Consider the following 19,865-nt stretch of genomic DNA (forward strand, 5'->3'; position numbering starts at 1 on the left):
AATCAGAAGCAATGTATACTGCCCTCACTTCCTGACCAAAAATGTCATGAACCGATCCGATGGTCCCGTACGCTAGACACACCCATCGCTAGCTTTTCTCCGACACAGCATCGTCACTGTACCTTACTTATTCTACAACGTTAGAATAGTCAACAAGTCATTAACGGGTTACCCTTCTTAAATCAATCATTTACATAACGTATACATACTCAACAGTGTACCTCATAAGTGTTGGAAAATAAAGCTTATAACCCTGTTTATCGCAGCGTTATACTATCTTAACCACCTCTATTATCTTAATGGAAATCACGGCATCGATCAACTCGTGGTGTTGATTATTATAATCGTAACGGGAACTTACGACTCCCATTGACGTATTTCCTCGCGATTGCGTCTCTCCGCGAATGGTCAAAAATACAAATATAAAAAAAGGTCAATTAACATTGAAATCCCATTTATACATTGTTGATGTCCTGATTGAGATTTTTTGGGGAAGTGTCAGGCTTATTCTATATTATTATCAATGGATGATAAGTTTGCTTTTCGCTTGGTGAATGAGGCAGCGCAGGGAGAAATTACATCGAAGCCATAGATATGTCAAAGTATGGAGTATCAAAATATCGATATACATAAAAATCGAATGCGTCATGTAGTTATTCGAAATAGATTCTTTATATTATAGTACATCTTTATATTGAGCACATTTTATAGCAAATATTTCTGTTACGCACAAATGTCCTGCACGTTTTATTATATATGAAATTTTAACAATTATTATGCATTTCTAATAAATATGATAATTTTTATACCAGCAAGTGATACTTGCCATAATTTACCCTACGATCTAATTATTATAGTAGCTCTTTACTTCCTACCAAATAATCAGGCTACATAACCTTAGAATTATGCTTATCAGACTTTTCATTTAGTGACAAATGATCTTTGTCAAGCACTTTTTTTATTGGCAAATGCATGTCAACTTGCCGTTCAGATGGCAAATAATCTTTGATGTTATATCTCTCTAGCCTGGTATTTCGAACAATTTCTCTTATAGTAACAAAAGATATGTACCTGAAAAGAATTTCGTAGTACTGTTACAAGTATTTAGCAAATCTTCGAACGACTTGTATTCACATGATATCTTTGTATCCTATTCATAAAACACATTGATAAACTTTTTTTATTGTTATTTAATTTATACTTCATAATTTGTCTACCTGGGCATTTGTTAAATTCTTCTAATAAATTGCTAAATGGTATGTGGATGGCTACCCCTAGCGGAATTTCCATCTTCGAGTATTGATAAAGTATAGTTAAGTATAGTTAAGCATAAGAAGTATAGATAAATATTCATGAATATATCGTACAATATATAATATATTAAACAAATATAATATACAAATCTGTAAACTGACAATCTCTGTTATGATCTATATGATCTCCTTGATATGATATATTAAGATATAGACGTCAAAATGACGTATTTATCCTCCAAACATATGTTGTCATAACACGTAGCAATATTTAAAAGTACTAGCAATATGAGACGATAATTCAGGGAAAATGGGTACTACTTTAAAATCACAACATATACCGATATCGTATCATCATTACATAGATTATGCAAAATGACGATAACTTGGAGACCAACTTTTTAGTAGACCCACAACCGCGACCTGTTTCAATTCGTCTCGACAACAGGAGTATGAAGCACCACCTGCCTAGTCTGTTATTCGTTCTGTGCGTCTTGTACATCGCAAAGCAGTCGGGATGTTACAAGATTCTAGCTATCGTTCCCTCACCATCCTACAGTCATCAAATACCGTTCAGACGACTATGGCTGGAACTACACAAACGGGGTCACGAAGTTGTGCTAGCCACGACGGATCCTATACCAAATATCAAATCACCGAATTTTACGCAAATCGATATTAGCCAATCTTACGAAATCATAAGGAGTTTAGACTTTGTTAAAATGCGATTTGAGGGAAAACGTTGGCTGGATATTGTGGAAGAATTAATGTTGCCTGTAACCAAAGTTATTGCGGAAACGGTGCTCAATTCTAGAGAACTGCGGAAGCTGTATGCTCCAGAGAGCAACGCAACGTTCGATGTCTATTTGACGGAATTCCTTTTCGTACCCGCCACTTACGCTTTCGCACATCGATTCAATGTTCCTATAATAGGTATGACTTTAACAATTATATTTATATTTATTAGCTTTGTTACTTTTATTTCGTTTTGAAAATCAGGAATATATAGGGTGAAGCACGTAGCACGTACAATCCAATATCTTGCGACGTAGTATATTCAGAAGAATCGACATATGTAAAAATAGCACCAAACGGACTTCATATGTCCACTACGCATGCTAGTGCAAATGAATTAATCACGTCGAATCATGTTTCCGAAACCATGCTAGTTCTACCTAGAACATTCTTTATTGAGACTGAACAGGTTTTGGTTACATGGTAATAACTTTAATAAAAAATCGTGCATTAAAAGTATAATAGAAATAAAGTACACTACAAAACGAGTATCATTCGAATGATTACGGGCGTTATTGTATGCAACCTACCATTTCAATTAGACTTGGCATATACGCACATAGATTTTCTACGAGGGCATAAGGATCTAGTAATAGAACACGTTGAAAAAACACCTCGAAACAGTTGAAACCTCGAACACACGTCCGCAATAATACGCGTTGTCCATCTGAGAGCTGAACGCCAGAGCGACACCAGGACTCCATCAATCTATTCGCAACTGTAACTCATTTTATAAAAGAACCAAAATTTACTAGAAAAGAAATGGCTACAGTAGTATTGTGCCTACTCGATGAGTAGGAAGTTGATAGAAAAAGGAGGAGAAAGTATTGGGTACATAGAAGCTTGAAATAAAGAAAGAACGAAAATGAATTCCATTAACTATATGTATAAAGAGTTAATTAGGAACGAATGGTAATACCATCAATACTTTCCAATATCAACGACCCCATGTTAGATACTAGAACCCCATGTTAGAAAAATAGAAAATGTTATACGGAAAGGAAATACAAAATTTATAAAAGCGATAACACCCACAGAAAAACTGACGGAATGTTTAACGTAAGTGCAGGACCATAAAATTTCATATACAATATTTATAATTATATATAAAACAAATAAATGTATAAAATTAAATCAATTGAGCTAATTGCAAAAAATGAAACCACTTGAGTTAATAATTTGGAAAATTGAAATAATTAGATACGTACATAAGTCATTTTAGTTATTCTCAAGGTGATAAGGAGGAATATCGATGTTGTGCGCTTATCGTTAAGTGCTTGACTGGATGCATTTCTATAAGAATACACGTAAATGAGGTGGACATATTGATGGCTATTTAATGCAATTCAGACGTTGTGTTGTCACGATGGCGACGGCCTTCCGCCGTGCACGCTTCATGTTTATGGAAAATCTCATACGAACTTGTTAACCGTATTAGCCCTTACCCAAAAATTTCTTTAATTATGAACTCAAAATTTAATGGTGAAAAGGAATCTATTTCAATTACGTCAGTTTTAGTGCTTGTAAATGTATGATACAACTTAGTTTTAACGAAAATGAAACTACATGCAAAAAATAAAGGATATCTAAATGGGCAAACTACATTACTATTAGCGATTTATTTATTTTTTGCGGCAAATAAATTAGCGTGTAATAAATCAATCAGATTCGTAACAGTTGGATAACATAATTTCTTTATTTATATATCTCCTATATTCTAACACGTGATTCTGTTTCAATTAAAAATCAAACAAATCATATATTCTACAAATAGTGAAAAAAATTAAAATTATTCTATTTAAAATAAACATCTCTTTATTAATTTTTAATTTAATCATTATGGAAATGTTTAGATAAGCGTTGATTAGATTAATAGATTAAGCTCAACCATCGTTACATTTTGCATGTCCGTAGGGTTAAGTTCAGTAGAGTTGATTACCCTTAACGAACACGCTCTTGGTGGATTGGTCCTCCCTTCTCACGAGTACACGTGGGAAATGGAAGACAACACGGGTACGAATTTACCGTTCTTGAAGAGACTGCGCAATTTCGTCTACATGTGGTATACAATATACTACTACTACTACCATGCGCTCATTCCTGACCAACAGAAACTGGCCGAGAAATATTTTGGGCCTCTACCACCAATGCTAGACGTATTGAAGAACGTTAGCTTGCTTTTTATCAATCAGGCCGATGTTATGATAGCGGCTCGGCCGAAACTTCCGAACATAATCACATTTACATCCTCACATATACAAAAGAAGCTGACTCCCCTGTCTAAGGTGAGGTTTATACAATGACATAAAATGATTTATTTATTTATTAAATACGGATTTATCTGGCACAAATGTAATTTTATCACTTGTATGTGTGGTAGAATCTTAAGGTATAGGAAGGTTGATAACAAAATTGGAGTTTGAGACTGAACGATAACTTGGGTAAATTGCATACGGGGTTCCACCTCTTCTAATTATAGATGATTTTTAACTGTTAATTAAGTTATAAATTTGTCTAAACCGGCATTACAAAACTCATGAATAGTAATAGAACTAACTTCCTCTTAGTTATTATTTTTAATCAGCAATCTACTCTTTTACACAGACGCGTCTTTCATCAGGATGTTCTATTTTGTCACAGGACTTACAAACATTTCTGGATGTCGCCACAAATGGGTTCATCTACTTTAGTCTTGGTAGTAACGCAAGAAGTACAAGTTTACCACTGGAGATTCGACGCGTGCTCTGCGATGTGTTCGCCAAGTTGCCTTACAGAGTTGTCTGGAAATTCGAGAAGAATTTTCCCGGGAAACCTGATAATGTTTACATCGGAAAATGGTTCCCACAACAAACTATTCTCGGTATGATCTTATTCTCAATAAAATATTTACACATCGCAGATACTACTCCTCGATGAAAAATGATCTAACGAATCATATTAACCCACAGCTCATCCGAACATTAAGCTGTTCATTTATCAAGGAGGCCTGCAGAGCAGCGAGGAGACCGTCCACTACGGAGTACCAGTTCTTGGTTTCGCGATTTTGGCCGATCAAGATTCTCAAGTAGCCAGAATGGAAGCTCTGGGCATTGGAAAACGTTTGGAAATAACAACCCTTAAGAAAGATGAACTTGAAAATACTATTACAGAGCTTATAACTAACAAGAAGTAAGTATAAACTGACTTCCTGTAATTGTGCTATTTTTGTTTAACGCTAGAACTACCAAGTGCAATTATAACGGACGGGTTTCAAGGTATTGGTTTTTTTAACTACATGAGGTATGCAGGGCCTACCGGAAAAATTTATTTGTCTTGCATTGAAATGGAAATATTCACAGCAAAACTGTATGCCTAACTTATTACATCGATTTTCGTAACCACTTTAATAATAATTATTTCTGCGTGGTATGTATGCGTTATTGCATTGCCTTTCCGACTAATAAGAATTTTTGGAATAACGTTTCCTGTGTTCTAAAGTATTATTACTATAAGTTAGTCGAAATTGTAGATTTATCTGAATAAAGAAAGGAGAACAATCAAGTCATTTTCATGTTGAAAAGTATTCAAAATTGGAAAAGAATTAGTGGAATGAAATTTTGAAATTCTTTTAGCTACTAGATTATTCTAGTAAATCTTTCTATGATATTGGTCGATGATGATGTACTATGTGATGTGATTTTTGGTTGATTTTATTATGCTTGCTTTCAGATACAAAGAAAGGATACTTTACATCCGAAATGTCGTTCAGGATACACCGTACGATGCGGTAAAGGATCTCGCTTGGTGGACAGAGTACGTGATACGAACGAAAGGCGCCCCTCATCTTCGCAGTAGTCTAGCTTTTCAGCCTTGGTATCAACGTTGCGATATGGACATTGTAGTGTTCTTAACGATCGTAATTTTCTTGATCGCTTCTGCTACCCTTCATTTAATTGCCAAGATTCTCGTCTACATTCATAAGAAAATCAAATCAACTGAAAAGCAAAAGATAAGCTAAGTATTTATGATGTAATTAATTAAAGAGAGGTACGTATAGGACAATGCAGCCCAAGTGACGCAATTGTTTAACATTTCATTTCAACGAATGAATTTTATCTATAATAGTTTCGTTAAGGAAATGATCATCCCGCGTTTTATCATTGGCGCGTTACTGGTCGCGAGACTAACGATTCTGGCACGAAAAGGCTTTCAAATATAAAAAAGGTTCGATTAACATTGAAATCCCATTTATACATTGTTGATGTCTTGATTGAGATTTTTTGGGGAAGCGTGAGGCTTATTCTATATTATTATCAATGGATGATAAGTTTGCTTTTCGCTTGGTGAATGAGACAGCGCAGGGAGAAATTACATGGAAGCCATAGAAATGTCAAAGTATGGAGTATCAAAATATCGATATACAGAAAAATCGAATGCGTCATGTAGTTATTCTAAATAGATTCTTTATATTATAGTACATCTTTATATTGAGCACATTTTATAGCAAACATTTCTGTTACGCACAACTGCCCTGCACGTTTTATTATACATGAAATTTTAACAATTATTATGCATTTCTAATAAATATGATAATTTTTATACCAGCAAGTGATTATTGCTATAATTTACCCTACGAGCTAATTATTATAGTAGCTCTTTACTTCCTACCAAATAATCAGTCTACTTAACCTTAGAATTATGCTTACCAGACTTTTCATTTAGTGACGAATGATCTTTGTCAAGCACTTTTTTTTATTGGCAAATGCTTGTCAGCTTGCCAACAAAAGATATGTACCTGAAAAGAATTTCGTGGTATTGTTACTGTTACGGTTTTGTTTGATTCGTTTTGGTTATGTTGCCGTTAATTTTTGAATTTAGATTAAATGGTAGCGTTGTCTGATGTTTAATGCGATTGGCAATTAAACTCCACGTTTCGGCTAACCTGCTACGCGCAGGAGTACTGGCATGGGAGAGGATCAAAGTTGGTGAAAATAAATATTCGCTTAATCCTATTATATTATTAGACAAATATTTTCCAAAACAAATGTTTATTCCAATTCTAATTGGGTATTGATAGAATTGTCGTTGAGATTTCGAATACTCGAAGTTACAATCGTTCGCGATACGTTTTCACTCTTATTAATTACAAGATTTTAATTTAATTGATTTTCAATAATTTACAAATTGACAAATACAAACACGTCGATTAACAAAACTAACAAGAACTGGGAACTAATGAAACAAAGAACTAAAAGCTAAAGAACTAAAGGACTACAGAACTGAAGAACTAAGAGCAAAAAATCTAAGAGCTAAAGAAACTAAGAGCTGAAAAACCAAGGAACTAAAGAATTGAAAGGCAAAGGAACTGAGAAATTAAGAACTAAAGGAATTGAGAACTAATCGCTATGAACAAAGAAATTACTTGCCAAGAATTGGGGAACTGATCGCCAAGAACCAAGGAATTAATCACCAAGAACTGAGGAACTAATCACACTGAACCGAGGAACTAATTACTCTGAACTAAGGAATTATCTCTCTATCTTCTATGTCGCTACGCTTATTTATAATTAGGTCTACCGTGAAGGGGTCGTCATGTGACGGGCTATTTCGTGGGGGTTATGAGGCTCGAATTTGGTTTCTATACAAATTGTTAAATTTTATTTGAATCTCAAATTGAAACGCTCACTCGCGCTATTGGTAGTTTTAGTTTACGTTACGGCGCGTGCACAGCGCGGGACGTGACAGTTACAAGTACTTAGCAAATCTTCAAACGACTTGTATTCACATGATATCTTTGAACCCTATTCATAAAACACATTGATAAACTTTTTTTATTATTATTTAATTTGTACTTTGCAATTTGTCCAGCTGGACATTTGATAAATTCTTCTAACTTAATTGCTAAATAACATGTGGATGGCTACCCCCAGCGGAATTTCCATCTTCTAGTATTGATAAAGTATAGTTATAAACAGTATAGATAAATATTCATAAATATATCGTACAATATATAATATATTAAACAAATATAATATACAAATCTGTAAACTGACAATCTCTGTTATGATCTATATGATCTCCTTGATATGATATATTAAGATATAGACGTCAAAATGACGTATTTATCCTCCAAACATATGTTGTCATAACACGTAGCAATATTTAAAAGTACTAGCAATATGAGACGATAATTCAGGGAAAATGGGTACTACTTTAAAATCACAACATATACCGATATCGTATCATCATTACATAGATTATGCAAAATGACGATAACTTGGAGACCAACTTTTTAGTAGACCCACAACCGCGACCTGTTTCAATTCGTCTCGACAACAGGAGTATGAAGCACCACCTGCCTAGTCTGTTATTCGTTCTGTGCGTCTTGTATATCGCAAAGCAGTCGGGATGTTACAAGATTCTAGCTATCGTCCCCTCATCATCCTACAGTCATCAAATACCGTACCGACGATTATGGCTGGAACTACACAAACGAGGCCACGAAGTTGTGCTAGCCACGACGGATCCTATACCAAATATCAAATCACCGAATTTTACGCAAATCGATATTAGCCAATCTTACGAAATCATAAGGAGTTTAGACTTTGTTAAAATGCGATTTGAGGGAAAACGCTGGCTGGATATTGTGAAAGAAAACATGTTGCCTGTAACCAAAGTTATTGCGGAAACGGTGCTCAATTCTACAGAACTGCGGAAGCTGTATGCTCCAGAGAGCAACGCAACGTTCGATGTCTATTTGACGGAATTCCTTTTCGTGCCCGCCACTTACGCTTTCGCACATCGATTCAATGTTCCTATAATAGGTATGACTTTAACAATTATATTTATATTTATTAGCTTTGTTACTTTTATTTCGTTTTGAAAATCAGGAATATATAGGGTGAAGCACGTAGCACGTACAATCCAATATCTTGCGACATAGTATATTCAGAAGAATCGACATATGTAAAAATAGCACCAAACGGACTTCATATGTCCACTACGCATGCTAGTGCAATGAATTAATCACGTCGAATTATGTTTCCGAAACCATGCAAGTTCTACCTAGAACATTCTTTATTGAGACTGAACTGGTTTTGGTTATATGGTAATAATTTTAATAAAAAATCGTGCATTAAAAGTATAATAGAAATAAAGTACACTACAAAACGAGTATCATTGGAATGATCATGGGCGCTACTGTATACAACCTGCCATTTCAACTGGACTTGGCAAACGCACGCATACATTTTATATAAGAGAATGAGCAGCTTGTAATAGAACACGTTGAAAAAACGTATCTTCTAAACGGTCTTTAAACTTCAAACACACGTTCGCAATATTAAGCGTCGTCCATCTACCAGCAGGATGCCTAAGCGGCAGCGAACCAGCATCCAAATATTCGAAACTATCACTCATTTTGCAGAAGTATCGAATGTTTCTATTAAAAAAGAGAAAGTACTGGGTACATTGAAGTTTGAAATGAAGAAAGAAAGAAAGTGTATTTCATAAACTACAGATATAAACAGCTAATTAGGAACGAATAACAATACCATCAATACTTTCCAATGTCAACGATCCAATGTCAGATACTATTTAGAAAAATAAAAAATGTTACACGGAAACGAAATACAAAATTTATAAAAGCGATAACACCCATAGAAAAACTGATAAAATTTTTAACGTAAATGCAAGACCGTAAAATTTTATATACAATATTTATAATTATATATAAAACAATTAAATGTATAAAATTAAATCAACTGAACTAACTGTAAAAATTGAAACTACTTAAATTAATAGTTTGAAAATTTGAAATAATTAGACTATGTAAGTAACACATTTCGATAAGATTACATGTAAGTGAGGTGGACATATCGGTGGCTATTTAATGCAATTCAGATGTTGCGCTGTCACGTAGGCAACGGCCTTCCACCGTACACGCTTTATGAAAATCTCATTTTAACTTGTTAACCGTGTCATCCCCCATCCAAAAATTTCTGCAATCGTGAACACAAAATTTAATGATGGAAAGAAATCTATTTCAATTATGTCAGTTTTAGTGCTTGTAAATGTATGATTCAATTTGGTTTTAACAAAAATGGAACTACATGCAAAGATAAAAGATATCTAAATAGACAAACTATAATATTGTTAGTGAATTATTTATTTTTCCCGGCTAATAAATTAGCGTGCAATAAATCAATCAGATTTGTAACAGTTTGAGAAGCAGAATTCCTTTATTTATAGATCTATATTTTAATACCTGGATCTATTTCTATTAAAAATCAAACATATCATATATTCTAAGTGTTATTAGATAATAATTATAGAAACGTTTAGATAAGGAGTGATTTGATTAATAGATTATAATCAACCCCCATTACATTTTGCATGACCGTAGGGATAAGTTCATTAGGATTGGCTGGCTTTAACGAACACGCTCTTGGTGGATTGGTTCTCCCTTCTCACGAGTACACGTGGGAAATGGAAGACAACACGGGTACGAATCTACCGTTCTTGAAGAGACTGCGCAATTTCGTTAACATGTGGTATTACATATATTACCACTACTATGCGCTCATTCCTGACCAACAGAAACTAGCCGAGAAATATTTTGGGCCTCTACCACCAATGCTAGACGTATTGAAGAACGTTAGCTTGCTTTTCATCAATCAGGCCGATGTTATGATAGCGGCTCGACCGAAACTTCCGAACATAATCACGTATACATCATCCCACATACAAAAGAAGCTGACTCCCCTGCATAAGGTGAGGTTTATACAATGACATAAAATGATTCATTTATTTATTAAATACGGGTTTATCTGGTACAAATATAATTTTATCACTTGTATGTGTAGTAGAATCATAAGGTATAGGAAGGCAAAATTGTAGTCTGAGACTGAACGATAACTTGGGTAAATTGCATATGAGGTTCCACCTCTTCTACAATCATCGATGATTTTTAACTGTTAATTAAGTTATAAATTTTGCTAAATAAGCATTACAAAGGCCCTAAATAATAATATCACTAATTTCTTTTTCGTTAATACCTTTAACGTAACGCAATTTTTACACACACGTGTCTTTCGATGAGGGTATTTTTTTTTGTCATAGGACTTACAAGCATTTCTGGATGGCGCCACAAATGGGTTCATCTACTTTAGTCTTGGTAGTAACGCAAGAAGTGCAAGTTTACCACTGGAGATCCGACGGGTGTTCTGCGATGTGTTCACCAAGTTGCCTTACAGAGTTGTCTGGAAATTCGAGGAGGATTTTCCCGGGAAACCTGATAATGTTTACATCGGAAAATGGCTACCACAACAAACTATTCTCGGTATGATTTTATTCTCTACGAAATATATATACATCGTAGATACTATTCCTCGATTATAAAAGGTCTAACGAATCATACCAACCCGCAGCTCATCCGAACATTAAGCTGTTCATTTATCAAGGAGGCCTGCAGAGCAGCGAAGAGGCCGTCCACTACGGGGTACCAGTTCTTGGTTTCGCGATTTTGGCCGATCAAGATTATCAAGTAGCCAGAATGGAAGCTCTGGGCATTGGAAAATATTTGGAAATTACAACCCTTAAGAAAGATGAACTTGAAAATGCTATTACAGAGCTTATAACTAACAAAAAGTAAGTATAAACTGACTTCCTGTTATAATTGTGCTATTTTTGAGATTTTGACACTAGAACTACCTAATCTTTAAAAGTGACGGACGAGTTTCAGAGTATTCGTTTTTGTAATCACACGATCCTTTTGGAAAAATTTGTTTGTATCCCAACTAATCAGAATTTTTGGAATAAAGTTTCCTGTGTTCTAAAGTATTATTTCTGTAAGTTGGTCGAGATTGTAGATTCATACCAATAACGAAAGGAAGGCAATCAAGTTATTTTCATATTGAAAAGTATTCCAAATGGAAAAGGAATTAATAGAATGGAATTTTGAAATCTTCTTAGCTACTAAATTATTCTAGTAAATCTTTCAAATTCTAGTAAATCAAATGATATTGGTCGATGATAATGTACTATTGTGATTTTCGGCTGAACTTATTATGCTTGTTTTCAGGTACAAAGAAAGGATGCTTTACATCCGAAATGTTGTTCAGGATATACCGTACGACCCGGTAGAGAATCTCGCTTGGTGGACAGAGTACGTGATACGAACGAAAGGCGCCCCTCATCTTCGCAGCAGTCTAGCTTTTCAGCCTTGGTATCAACGTTACGATATGGACATTGTAGTGTTCTTAACGATCACAATTTTCTTGATCGCTTCAATTACGTTTTATTTAATTTCCAAGATTGTTGTCTACATTCATAAGAAAATGAAATCAACCGAGAAGCAAAAGACACGCTAAGTATTTCTGACGCAATTAATTGAAGAGTGGTACTTATAGCACAATTCAGTCCAAGTGACGCAATTGTTTAACATTTCATTTCAACGAATGAATTTTACCTATAATAGTTTCGTTAAGGAAATGATCATCTCGCGTTTTGTAATTGGCGAGTTACTCTGGGCAAAAGACTAACCATTCTGGCACGAACAATCTTCCAAATATAAAAAAAAGTTCGAATAAAATTGAAATCCCATTTATATATTGTTAACCTCTTGATTGAGATTTTTTGACGAAGCGTCAAGTTTAGTCTAAATTATCATTAATCCATGATATCATCGCTTTTCTCTCGGTGAATGAGATAGCGCAAGCAAATGAGATGCAAAGAAATTGCATTGAAATCATAGGCATGTCAAAGTGTCGGGTGTTCAAGTATTGATATATATAGATATATTTATACATCTGTCTGTCGCGTTCCTGAAGTTATTTCGTTTGTTTCCGAATTTATTGTCTTTAACTGTAATGCGTCTTTTGTTATCGGGAACGAAAACGAAATGCTTTAAACGTTATATTACAAGGGAACATTCAGTATCGTTGGCAATATTTTTAACTCTTTCGTTACGGCAGTGTGCTCCGTCGGAGTGATACCGCCGTACGGGCCGCCGTGCCCGGTACTGAACGGAGCACTGTGACGGAAAGCGTTCATATGTTGCGCGGAGCTCATGCTTAAGTGGTATCCGGCGGACGTCGTCTATTAGCGACGCTCGTACACACAGATCATCGCGCGGACGTCGTCTATAGGCGATGTTCGTAATGAAAGGGTTATTCATCTGATTATCAGATAGTCCCTGTTCTCCGCTTAGTTGTCTCAGGTTATCCAATAAAATTGTCCGTTAAGCGTCCAAAACGTCAATGGTAACTGATATTAGAATTTTTAAAAATCGAAGACGTTATGTAGTTTTTCGAAATATATTCTTTATATTATAATACATCTTTATCGTAAGCATATTTTATAGTAAACATTTCTGTTACGCACAGACATCCAGCACGTTTTATTATATACAAAATTTTAATAAATGTTACATATTTCTAATAAATACCACAATTCTTATATCTGCAACTCATCCTTACCATCATTTATCTTACGAGTAATTATTGCAGTATCCCTTTATTTGAAAACAAATAATCGTTGCCATTCCTTTTATCTCACGAACAAATAATCCTTATCAGAACTTTTACTTGATGGCAAGTTATCTTTGTCAAGCACTTTATTTAACTGGCAAATACTTGTCAGCTTGCCGCTCGGATGGCAAATAATCTTTGAAGTTATATCTCTCTAGCCTGGCATTTCGAACAATTTCTCCTATAATAACAAAAGATATGTACCTGAAAAGAATTTTGTAGTATTGTTACAAGTACTTAGCAAAGCTTCGAACGATTTGTATTCACATGATATCTTCATATTCTATTCATAAAACATTGATAAAGTATCGTTATAAAAAATATAGTGGTAAAATTCCAATCATTAATTAAAATATTGTTCATATTTAATTTTTGCGTATTAAAATTAATATGGACAGAAATATCCTCAGAAATGGAAGAGATCCGTTATGTTCCGTTATGAGCGTTTATGATAAAAGTGAACGTGCATTAAAGCCTGTTGCATACGAAGCTTTGCATATGGATTTATGACAACACTATAATAGTAGTCTGCGTTAACATTTTAATACTGTAAACCGGTAATAGAATGCAACTGTATATTTCTAATAATCTTTTTCGTGATGTTTATTATTTGCTGACTTGGTCCTTTTATGTTAATAAGTGATTTCTGCAGTTGCCATTTGATCGATGAAATAGCATTATGTACTAAATATGATAGCGAGTTGTATGATTGCAACATGGTTATGCAATGTTATATTACATGACATGGAGATAGAGATTCTATTCTTACAATTGATTTTCTATCTCGCTATTACATTCATACAAGGGTTCTTTTTATCGTAATATTTAGCACACTTTCTCGTGTTTCTAATCCGTATTGTATTTTCTATAGAAAAAGCAAACAAATAATGGTGGACGCTATAGGCAGCAAGAAGCTTATATTTTTCACGATTACTGTCAAAAATAGTCATGTATATATCCGCATTACGGATTGTAAACAATTTTTTACAAATCCTCGAATTACTGTGTTCTATCGATTTGTACAAACACAATGCATTAAATTGTGTAACATATGAAATTGTGACAAATATGTCGTATAATATATAATATACTAAACAAATATTAATACAAATCTGTAATTTAATAATCGCTGCTAAGGTCTATATGATACGTTTGATATGATATATTAGAACGTAGACGCCGAAACAACATATCCATCGCGCACACGTACATTGCAATTATATATAGCAATAGTTAATAGTAGTAGCAGTATGCGACGGTAATTTAGAGATAACGGATACTATTTTAAAATAGCAGTAAATACCGATATCGTATCATCAATGATAAATTGCGTAATATGACGATAGCTTGGAGATGTCCCTTTTAATAGACCCGTAAGCGGGATCAGCTTCAGTTTCTCTCGATACGACGAATATGAAGCACCACCTCTCTAGTCTGTTGTTCGTTCTGTGCGTCTTGTGCATCGCGAAGCAGTCGGAATGTTACAAGATTCTTGCCATCGTTCCGACACCATCCTACAGTCATCAAATACCGTACCGACAATTATGGCTAGAACTACACAAACGAGGTCACGAAGTTGTGCTAGCCACGTCGGACCCTATACCAAATATCAAATCACCGAATTTTACGCAAATCGATATTAGCCAATCTTACGGAATCATAAAGAAATTAGATTTTGTTCAAATGCGGTTTGAGGGAAAACGCTGGACCTATTTTATCGAAGAAGAAATGTTGCCTATGAGCAAAGTTTTTGCAGAAACTGTGTTCAATTCTACAGAACTGCGGAAGCTGTATGCTTCAGACAGCAACGCAACGTTCGACGTCTTCCTGACGGAGTTCCTATACCTGCCATCCACTTGCGCTTTCGCACATCGATTCAATATTCCAATAATAGGTACGTCTTTAACAATCATTTTTGTATTTATTAGTTTCGTTACCTTTATTTCGTTTTGAAAATCACGAATATATAGTGTGAAGCACGTGGAACGTACCCCTTAATACTTTTCGACGTAGAATGTTCCGACATGTGTAAAATGATCTTTGAACGACCTTTATATGTCTTCTTTGCATGCTCCTAAAAAGAACCAATTTTGCCAGATCATGCTGCAGAAACCATCCTAGTTCTATGTGAGATATTTTTCATTGAAATTCAACTGGTTTTAGTTATATAGTAGTAGTTTTAATAAAGAATCATGCATTAACAGTATAATAGAACGTTACTTTATGCAACCTACTTTCTCAATTGCACTTGGCATATACACGCACACGCACACCAGATCTTCTATGAGAGTGTCAGGAACTTTCAATATAATCAATTGAAGAAACATACCTCTAAATGGTCGTTAAAATTGAAACACATGTTCGCGTCAATAAGCGACAATATAAAGCGTCGTCCACCGAACAGCGCAATGCCTAAGCGGCACCGAAACAACATCCAAATATTCGAAACTATCACTCATTTTGCAGAAGTATCGAAATTTACTATTAAAGTTACTATTATTACGGCTAGTACTATAAATTTACTATTATTGCGGCTGTAATAGCATTGTTACCTATTCGATAAGGAGGAAGGTAATAGAAAAAACAGGAAGAGAATGTACTAGGTACATAGAAGCTTGAAGCTAAGAAACAACCAACATGAATTTCATTAACTATATGTATAAGCAGTTAATTAGGAACGAATGGTAATACCATCGATATTTTTCAATGTCAACGCTCCAATATCAGATATCATTTAAAAAAATAGAGAATGTTATCGAATACAATAATTATAGCAGCAATAACATCCATAGAAATACTGACAGACTGCTTAACGTAAATGCAAGACCGTAAAATTTTATATACAATATTTATAATTATATATAAAACAATTAAATGTATAAAATTAAATCAACTGAACTAACTGTAAAAATTGAAACTACTTAAATTAATAGTTTGAAAATTTGAAATAATTAGACTATGTAAGTAACACATTTCGATAAGATTACATGTAAGTGAGGTGGACATATCGGTGGCTATTTAATGCAATTCAGATGTTGCGCTGTCACGTAGGCAACGGCCTTCCACCGTACACGCTTTATGTTTATAGAAAATCTCATTTTAACTTGTTAACCGTGTCATCCCCCATCCAAAAATTTCTGCAATCGTGAACTCAAAATTTAATGATGGAAAGAAATCTATTTCAATTACGTCAGTTTTAGTGCTTGTAAATGTATGATTCAATTTGGTTTTAACAAAAATGGAACTACATGCAAAGATAAAAGATATCTAAATAGACAAACTATAATATTGTTAGTGAATTATTTATTTTTCCCGGCTAATAAATTAGCGTGCAATAAATCAATCAGATTTGTAACAGTTTGAGAAGCAGAATTCCTTTATTTATAGATCTATATTTTAATACCTGGATCTATTTCTATAAAAAATCAAGTATATCATATATTCTACATGTTATAAGATAATAATTATAGAAACGTTTAGATAAGGAGTGATTTGATTAATAGATTAAATCAACCCTCATTACATTTTGCATGACCGTAGGGTTAAGTTCATTAGGATTGGTTGGCTTTAACGAACACGCTCTTGGTGGATTGATCCTACCTTCTCACGAGTACACGTGGGAAATGGAAGACAACACGGGTACGAATCTATCGTTCTTCAAGAGACTGTGCAATTTCGTCACCATGTGGCGTACCATCTACTACATCTATCATGAGATGGTTCCACAACATCAGAAATTGGCAGAGGAATATTTTGGGCCTCTGCCACCATTGCTGGACTTATTGAAGAACGTTAGCATGCTTTTTGTCAATCAGGCAGACGTTATGACACCGGCTCGACCGAAACTTGCGAACATGATCACGTTTACGGCTTCCCACATAGAAAGAATTCCGAAAGCTCTGCCTAAGGTAGGGTTTATATAATAACATAAAATTTATGTGTATATTAAATAAGGATTTATCTAGCACAAATACAATTTTATTACTCGTACGTTTAGTAAAATTATAAATTGGATAGGAAGGATAACAGCGAAACTGTAGTATGCAACGATATGACGAATTGGGTAACATGCATTAGGTAGCTCTAGTTCTTTTTAATATTGTTCAAGTTTTTTAATTGTTAATTAACTCATAAATTTTTCTATACCGGCATTACAAAACTCATGAATTGTAACAGAACTAACTTCCCCTTAGTTATTATTTTTTATGTAAAATCTACCCTTTTACACACACGTGTCTTTCATCAGGATGTTCTATTTTGTCACAGGACTTACAAGCATTTCTGGATGGTGCTACAAATGGGTTCATCTACTTCAGTCTTGGTAGTAACGCAAAAAGTGCAACTTTACCACTGGAGATCCGACGCATGTTCTGCGATGTGTTCGCCAAGTTACCGTATAGAGTTGTCTGGAAATTCGAGGAGGATTTTCCCGGGAAACCTGATAATGTTTACATCGGAAAATGGCTACCACAACAAAGCATTCTCGGTATGATCTTATTCTCAATAAAATATTTACACATCGCAGATACTACTCCTCGATGAAAAATGATCTAACGAATCATATTAACCCACAGCTCATCCGAACATTAAGCTGTTCATTTATCAAGGAGGCCTGCAGAGCAGCGAGGAGACCGTCCACTATGGAGTACCAGTTCTTGGTTTCGCAATTTTGGCCGATCAAGATTATCAAGTAGCCAGAATGGAAGCTTTGGGCATTGGCAAATATTTGGAAATTACAACCCTTAAGAAAGATGAACTTGAAAATGCTATTACAGAGCTTATAACTAACAAAAAGTAAGTATAAACTGACTTTCTGTTATAATTGTGCTATTTTTGAGAGTTCGACACTAGAACTGCCTAATCTTTAAAAGTGACGGACGAGTTTCAGAGTATTCGTTTTTGTAATCACACGATCCTTTTGAAAAAATTTGTTTGGATCCCAATTAATCAGAATTTTTGGAATAAAGTTTCCTGTGTTCTAAAGTATTATTTCTGTAAGTTGGTCGAGATTGTAGATTCATACCAATAACGAAAGGAAGGCAATCAAGTTATTTTCATATTGAAAAGTATTCCAAATGGGAAAGGAATTAATAGAATGAAATTTTGAAATCTTTTTAGCTACTAGATTATTCTAGTAAATGTTTCAATGATATTGGTCGATGATAATGTACTATTGTGATTATCGGCTGAACTTATTATGCTTGTTTTCAGGTACAAAGAAAGGATACTTTACATCCGAAATGTCGTTCGGGATACACCGTACGACCCGGTAGAGAATCTCGCTTGGTGGACAGAGTACGTTATACGAACGAAAGGCGCCCCTCATCTTCGCAGTAGTCTAGCTTTTCAGCCTTGGTATCAACGTTGCGATATGGATATAGTAGTGTTTTTAACGATCGTAATTTTCTTGATCGCTTCTACTACCCTTCATTTAATTGCCAAGATTCTCGTCTACATTCATAAGAATATCAAATCAACTGAAAAGCAAAAGATAAGCTAAGTATTTATGACGCAATTAATTGAAGAGAGGTACTTATAGTACAATTCAGTCCACGTGACGCAATTGTTCAACATCTCATTTCAACAAATGAATTTTATCTAGTTTCGTTATGGAAATGATCATCTCGCGTTTTGTAATTTCCGAGTTACTCTGGTCACAAGACTAACGATTCTGGCACGAAATATCTTTCAAATATAAAAAAGTTCGATTAAAATTGAAATCCCATTTATACATTGTTAACCTCTTGATTGAGATTTTTTGACGAAGCGTCAAGTTTAGTCTAAATTATCATTAATCCATGATATGATCGCTTTTCTCTCGGTGAATGAGATACCGCAAGCTGAAATTGCATTGAAATCATAGGCATGTCAAAGTGTGAGGTGTTAAAGTATTGATATATATAGATATATTTATACATATGTCTTGCGTTCCTGAAGTTGTTTCGTTTATTTCCTAATTTACTATTTTTAATTGTAGCGCGTCTTCCGTTATCGGGAACGAAAACGAAATACTTTATACCTTCTATTACAAGGGATCCATCAGTATTGCTGGCAATATGTTAATCATCTGATTATCGAATTGTCCCTGTTCTTCGCGAAGATATCTCAGCTTAGGCAATAAAAGTCTACACATACTGTTCCGTTAAGTGAAACAAAGCGTCTATGGTGATTCATATTGGAATTTAAAAAAATCTAAGGCGTCGCTTTTGGTATTCGAAATAAATTCTCTTTAATTGAAACAAAATTATGTAGAAAAAATAGTAAGACCAAAGATAAATATAGTAGTAATTAAAGTAGAGTTATTGAAGGA

General features: G+C 34.4%; 3 protein-coding genes and 1 long non-coding RNA gene across 4 annotated transcripts; 3 read left to right on the top strand and 1 right to left on the bottom strand.

The window, feature by feature from the left end:
- Positions 1-374: 374 nt before the first annotated feature.
- On the bottom strand, positions 375-14,939 carry LOC117214863. The gene is made up of 2 exons (XR_004488957.1): positions 14,859-14,939; positions 375-1,071 (listed from the first exon to the last, which is right to left on the bottom strand). It is a non-coding gene; the product is annotated as an uncharacterized LOC117214863 (long non-coding RNA).
- Positions 1,677-6,552, top strand: LOC117214860 (UDP-glucuronosyltransferase 2B7-like). Its single transcript, XM_033461238.1, has 5 exons — positions 1,677-2,186; positions 3,963-4,333; positions 4,689-4,908; positions 4,997-5,216; positions 5,757-6,552. Exons 1-5 carry the CDS (start codon positions 1,706-1,708, stop codon positions 6,043-6,045), a joined length of 1,581 nt encoding a protein of 526 aa, XP_033317129.1. The 5' UTR covers positions 1,677-1,705; the 3' UTR covers positions 6,046-6,552.
- On the top strand, positions 8,356-12,412 carry LOC117214853 (UDP-glucuronosyltransferase 2B33-like). Its single transcript, XM_033461231.1, has 5 exons — positions 8,356-8,851; positions 10,432-10,799; positions 11,148-11,367; positions 11,456-11,675; positions 12,109-12,412. Exons 1-5 carry the CDS (start codon positions 8,371-8,373, stop codon positions 12,395-12,397), a joined length of 1,578 nt encoding a protein of 525 aa, XP_033317122.1. The 5' UTR covers positions 8,356-8,370; the 3' UTR covers positions 12,398-12,412.
- Positions 14,872-19,055, top strand: LOC117214858 (UDP-glucuronosyltransferase 2B15-like). The gene is made up of 5 exons (XM_033461236.1): positions 14,872-15,449; positions 17,096-17,463; positions 17,822-18,041; positions 18,130-18,349; positions 18,767-19,055. The coding sequence occupies exons 1-5, from the start codon at positions 14,969-14,971 to the stop codon at positions 19,053-19,055; spliced, it is 1,578 nt and encodes a 525-aa protein (XP_033317127.1). The 5' UTR covers positions 14,872-14,968.
- The last annotated feature ends 810 nt before the right edge of the window (positions 19,056-19,865 follow it).

Source organism: Bombus bifarius, unplaced genomic scaffold (assembly GCF_011952205.1).
Source record: "Bombus bifarius isolate JDL3187 unplaced genomic scaffold, Bbif_JDL3187 scf7180000009243, whole genome shotgun sequence".
Taxonomy (NCBI): domain Eukaryota; kingdom Metazoa; phylum Arthropoda; class Insecta; order Hymenoptera; family Apidae; genus Bombus; species Bombus bifarius.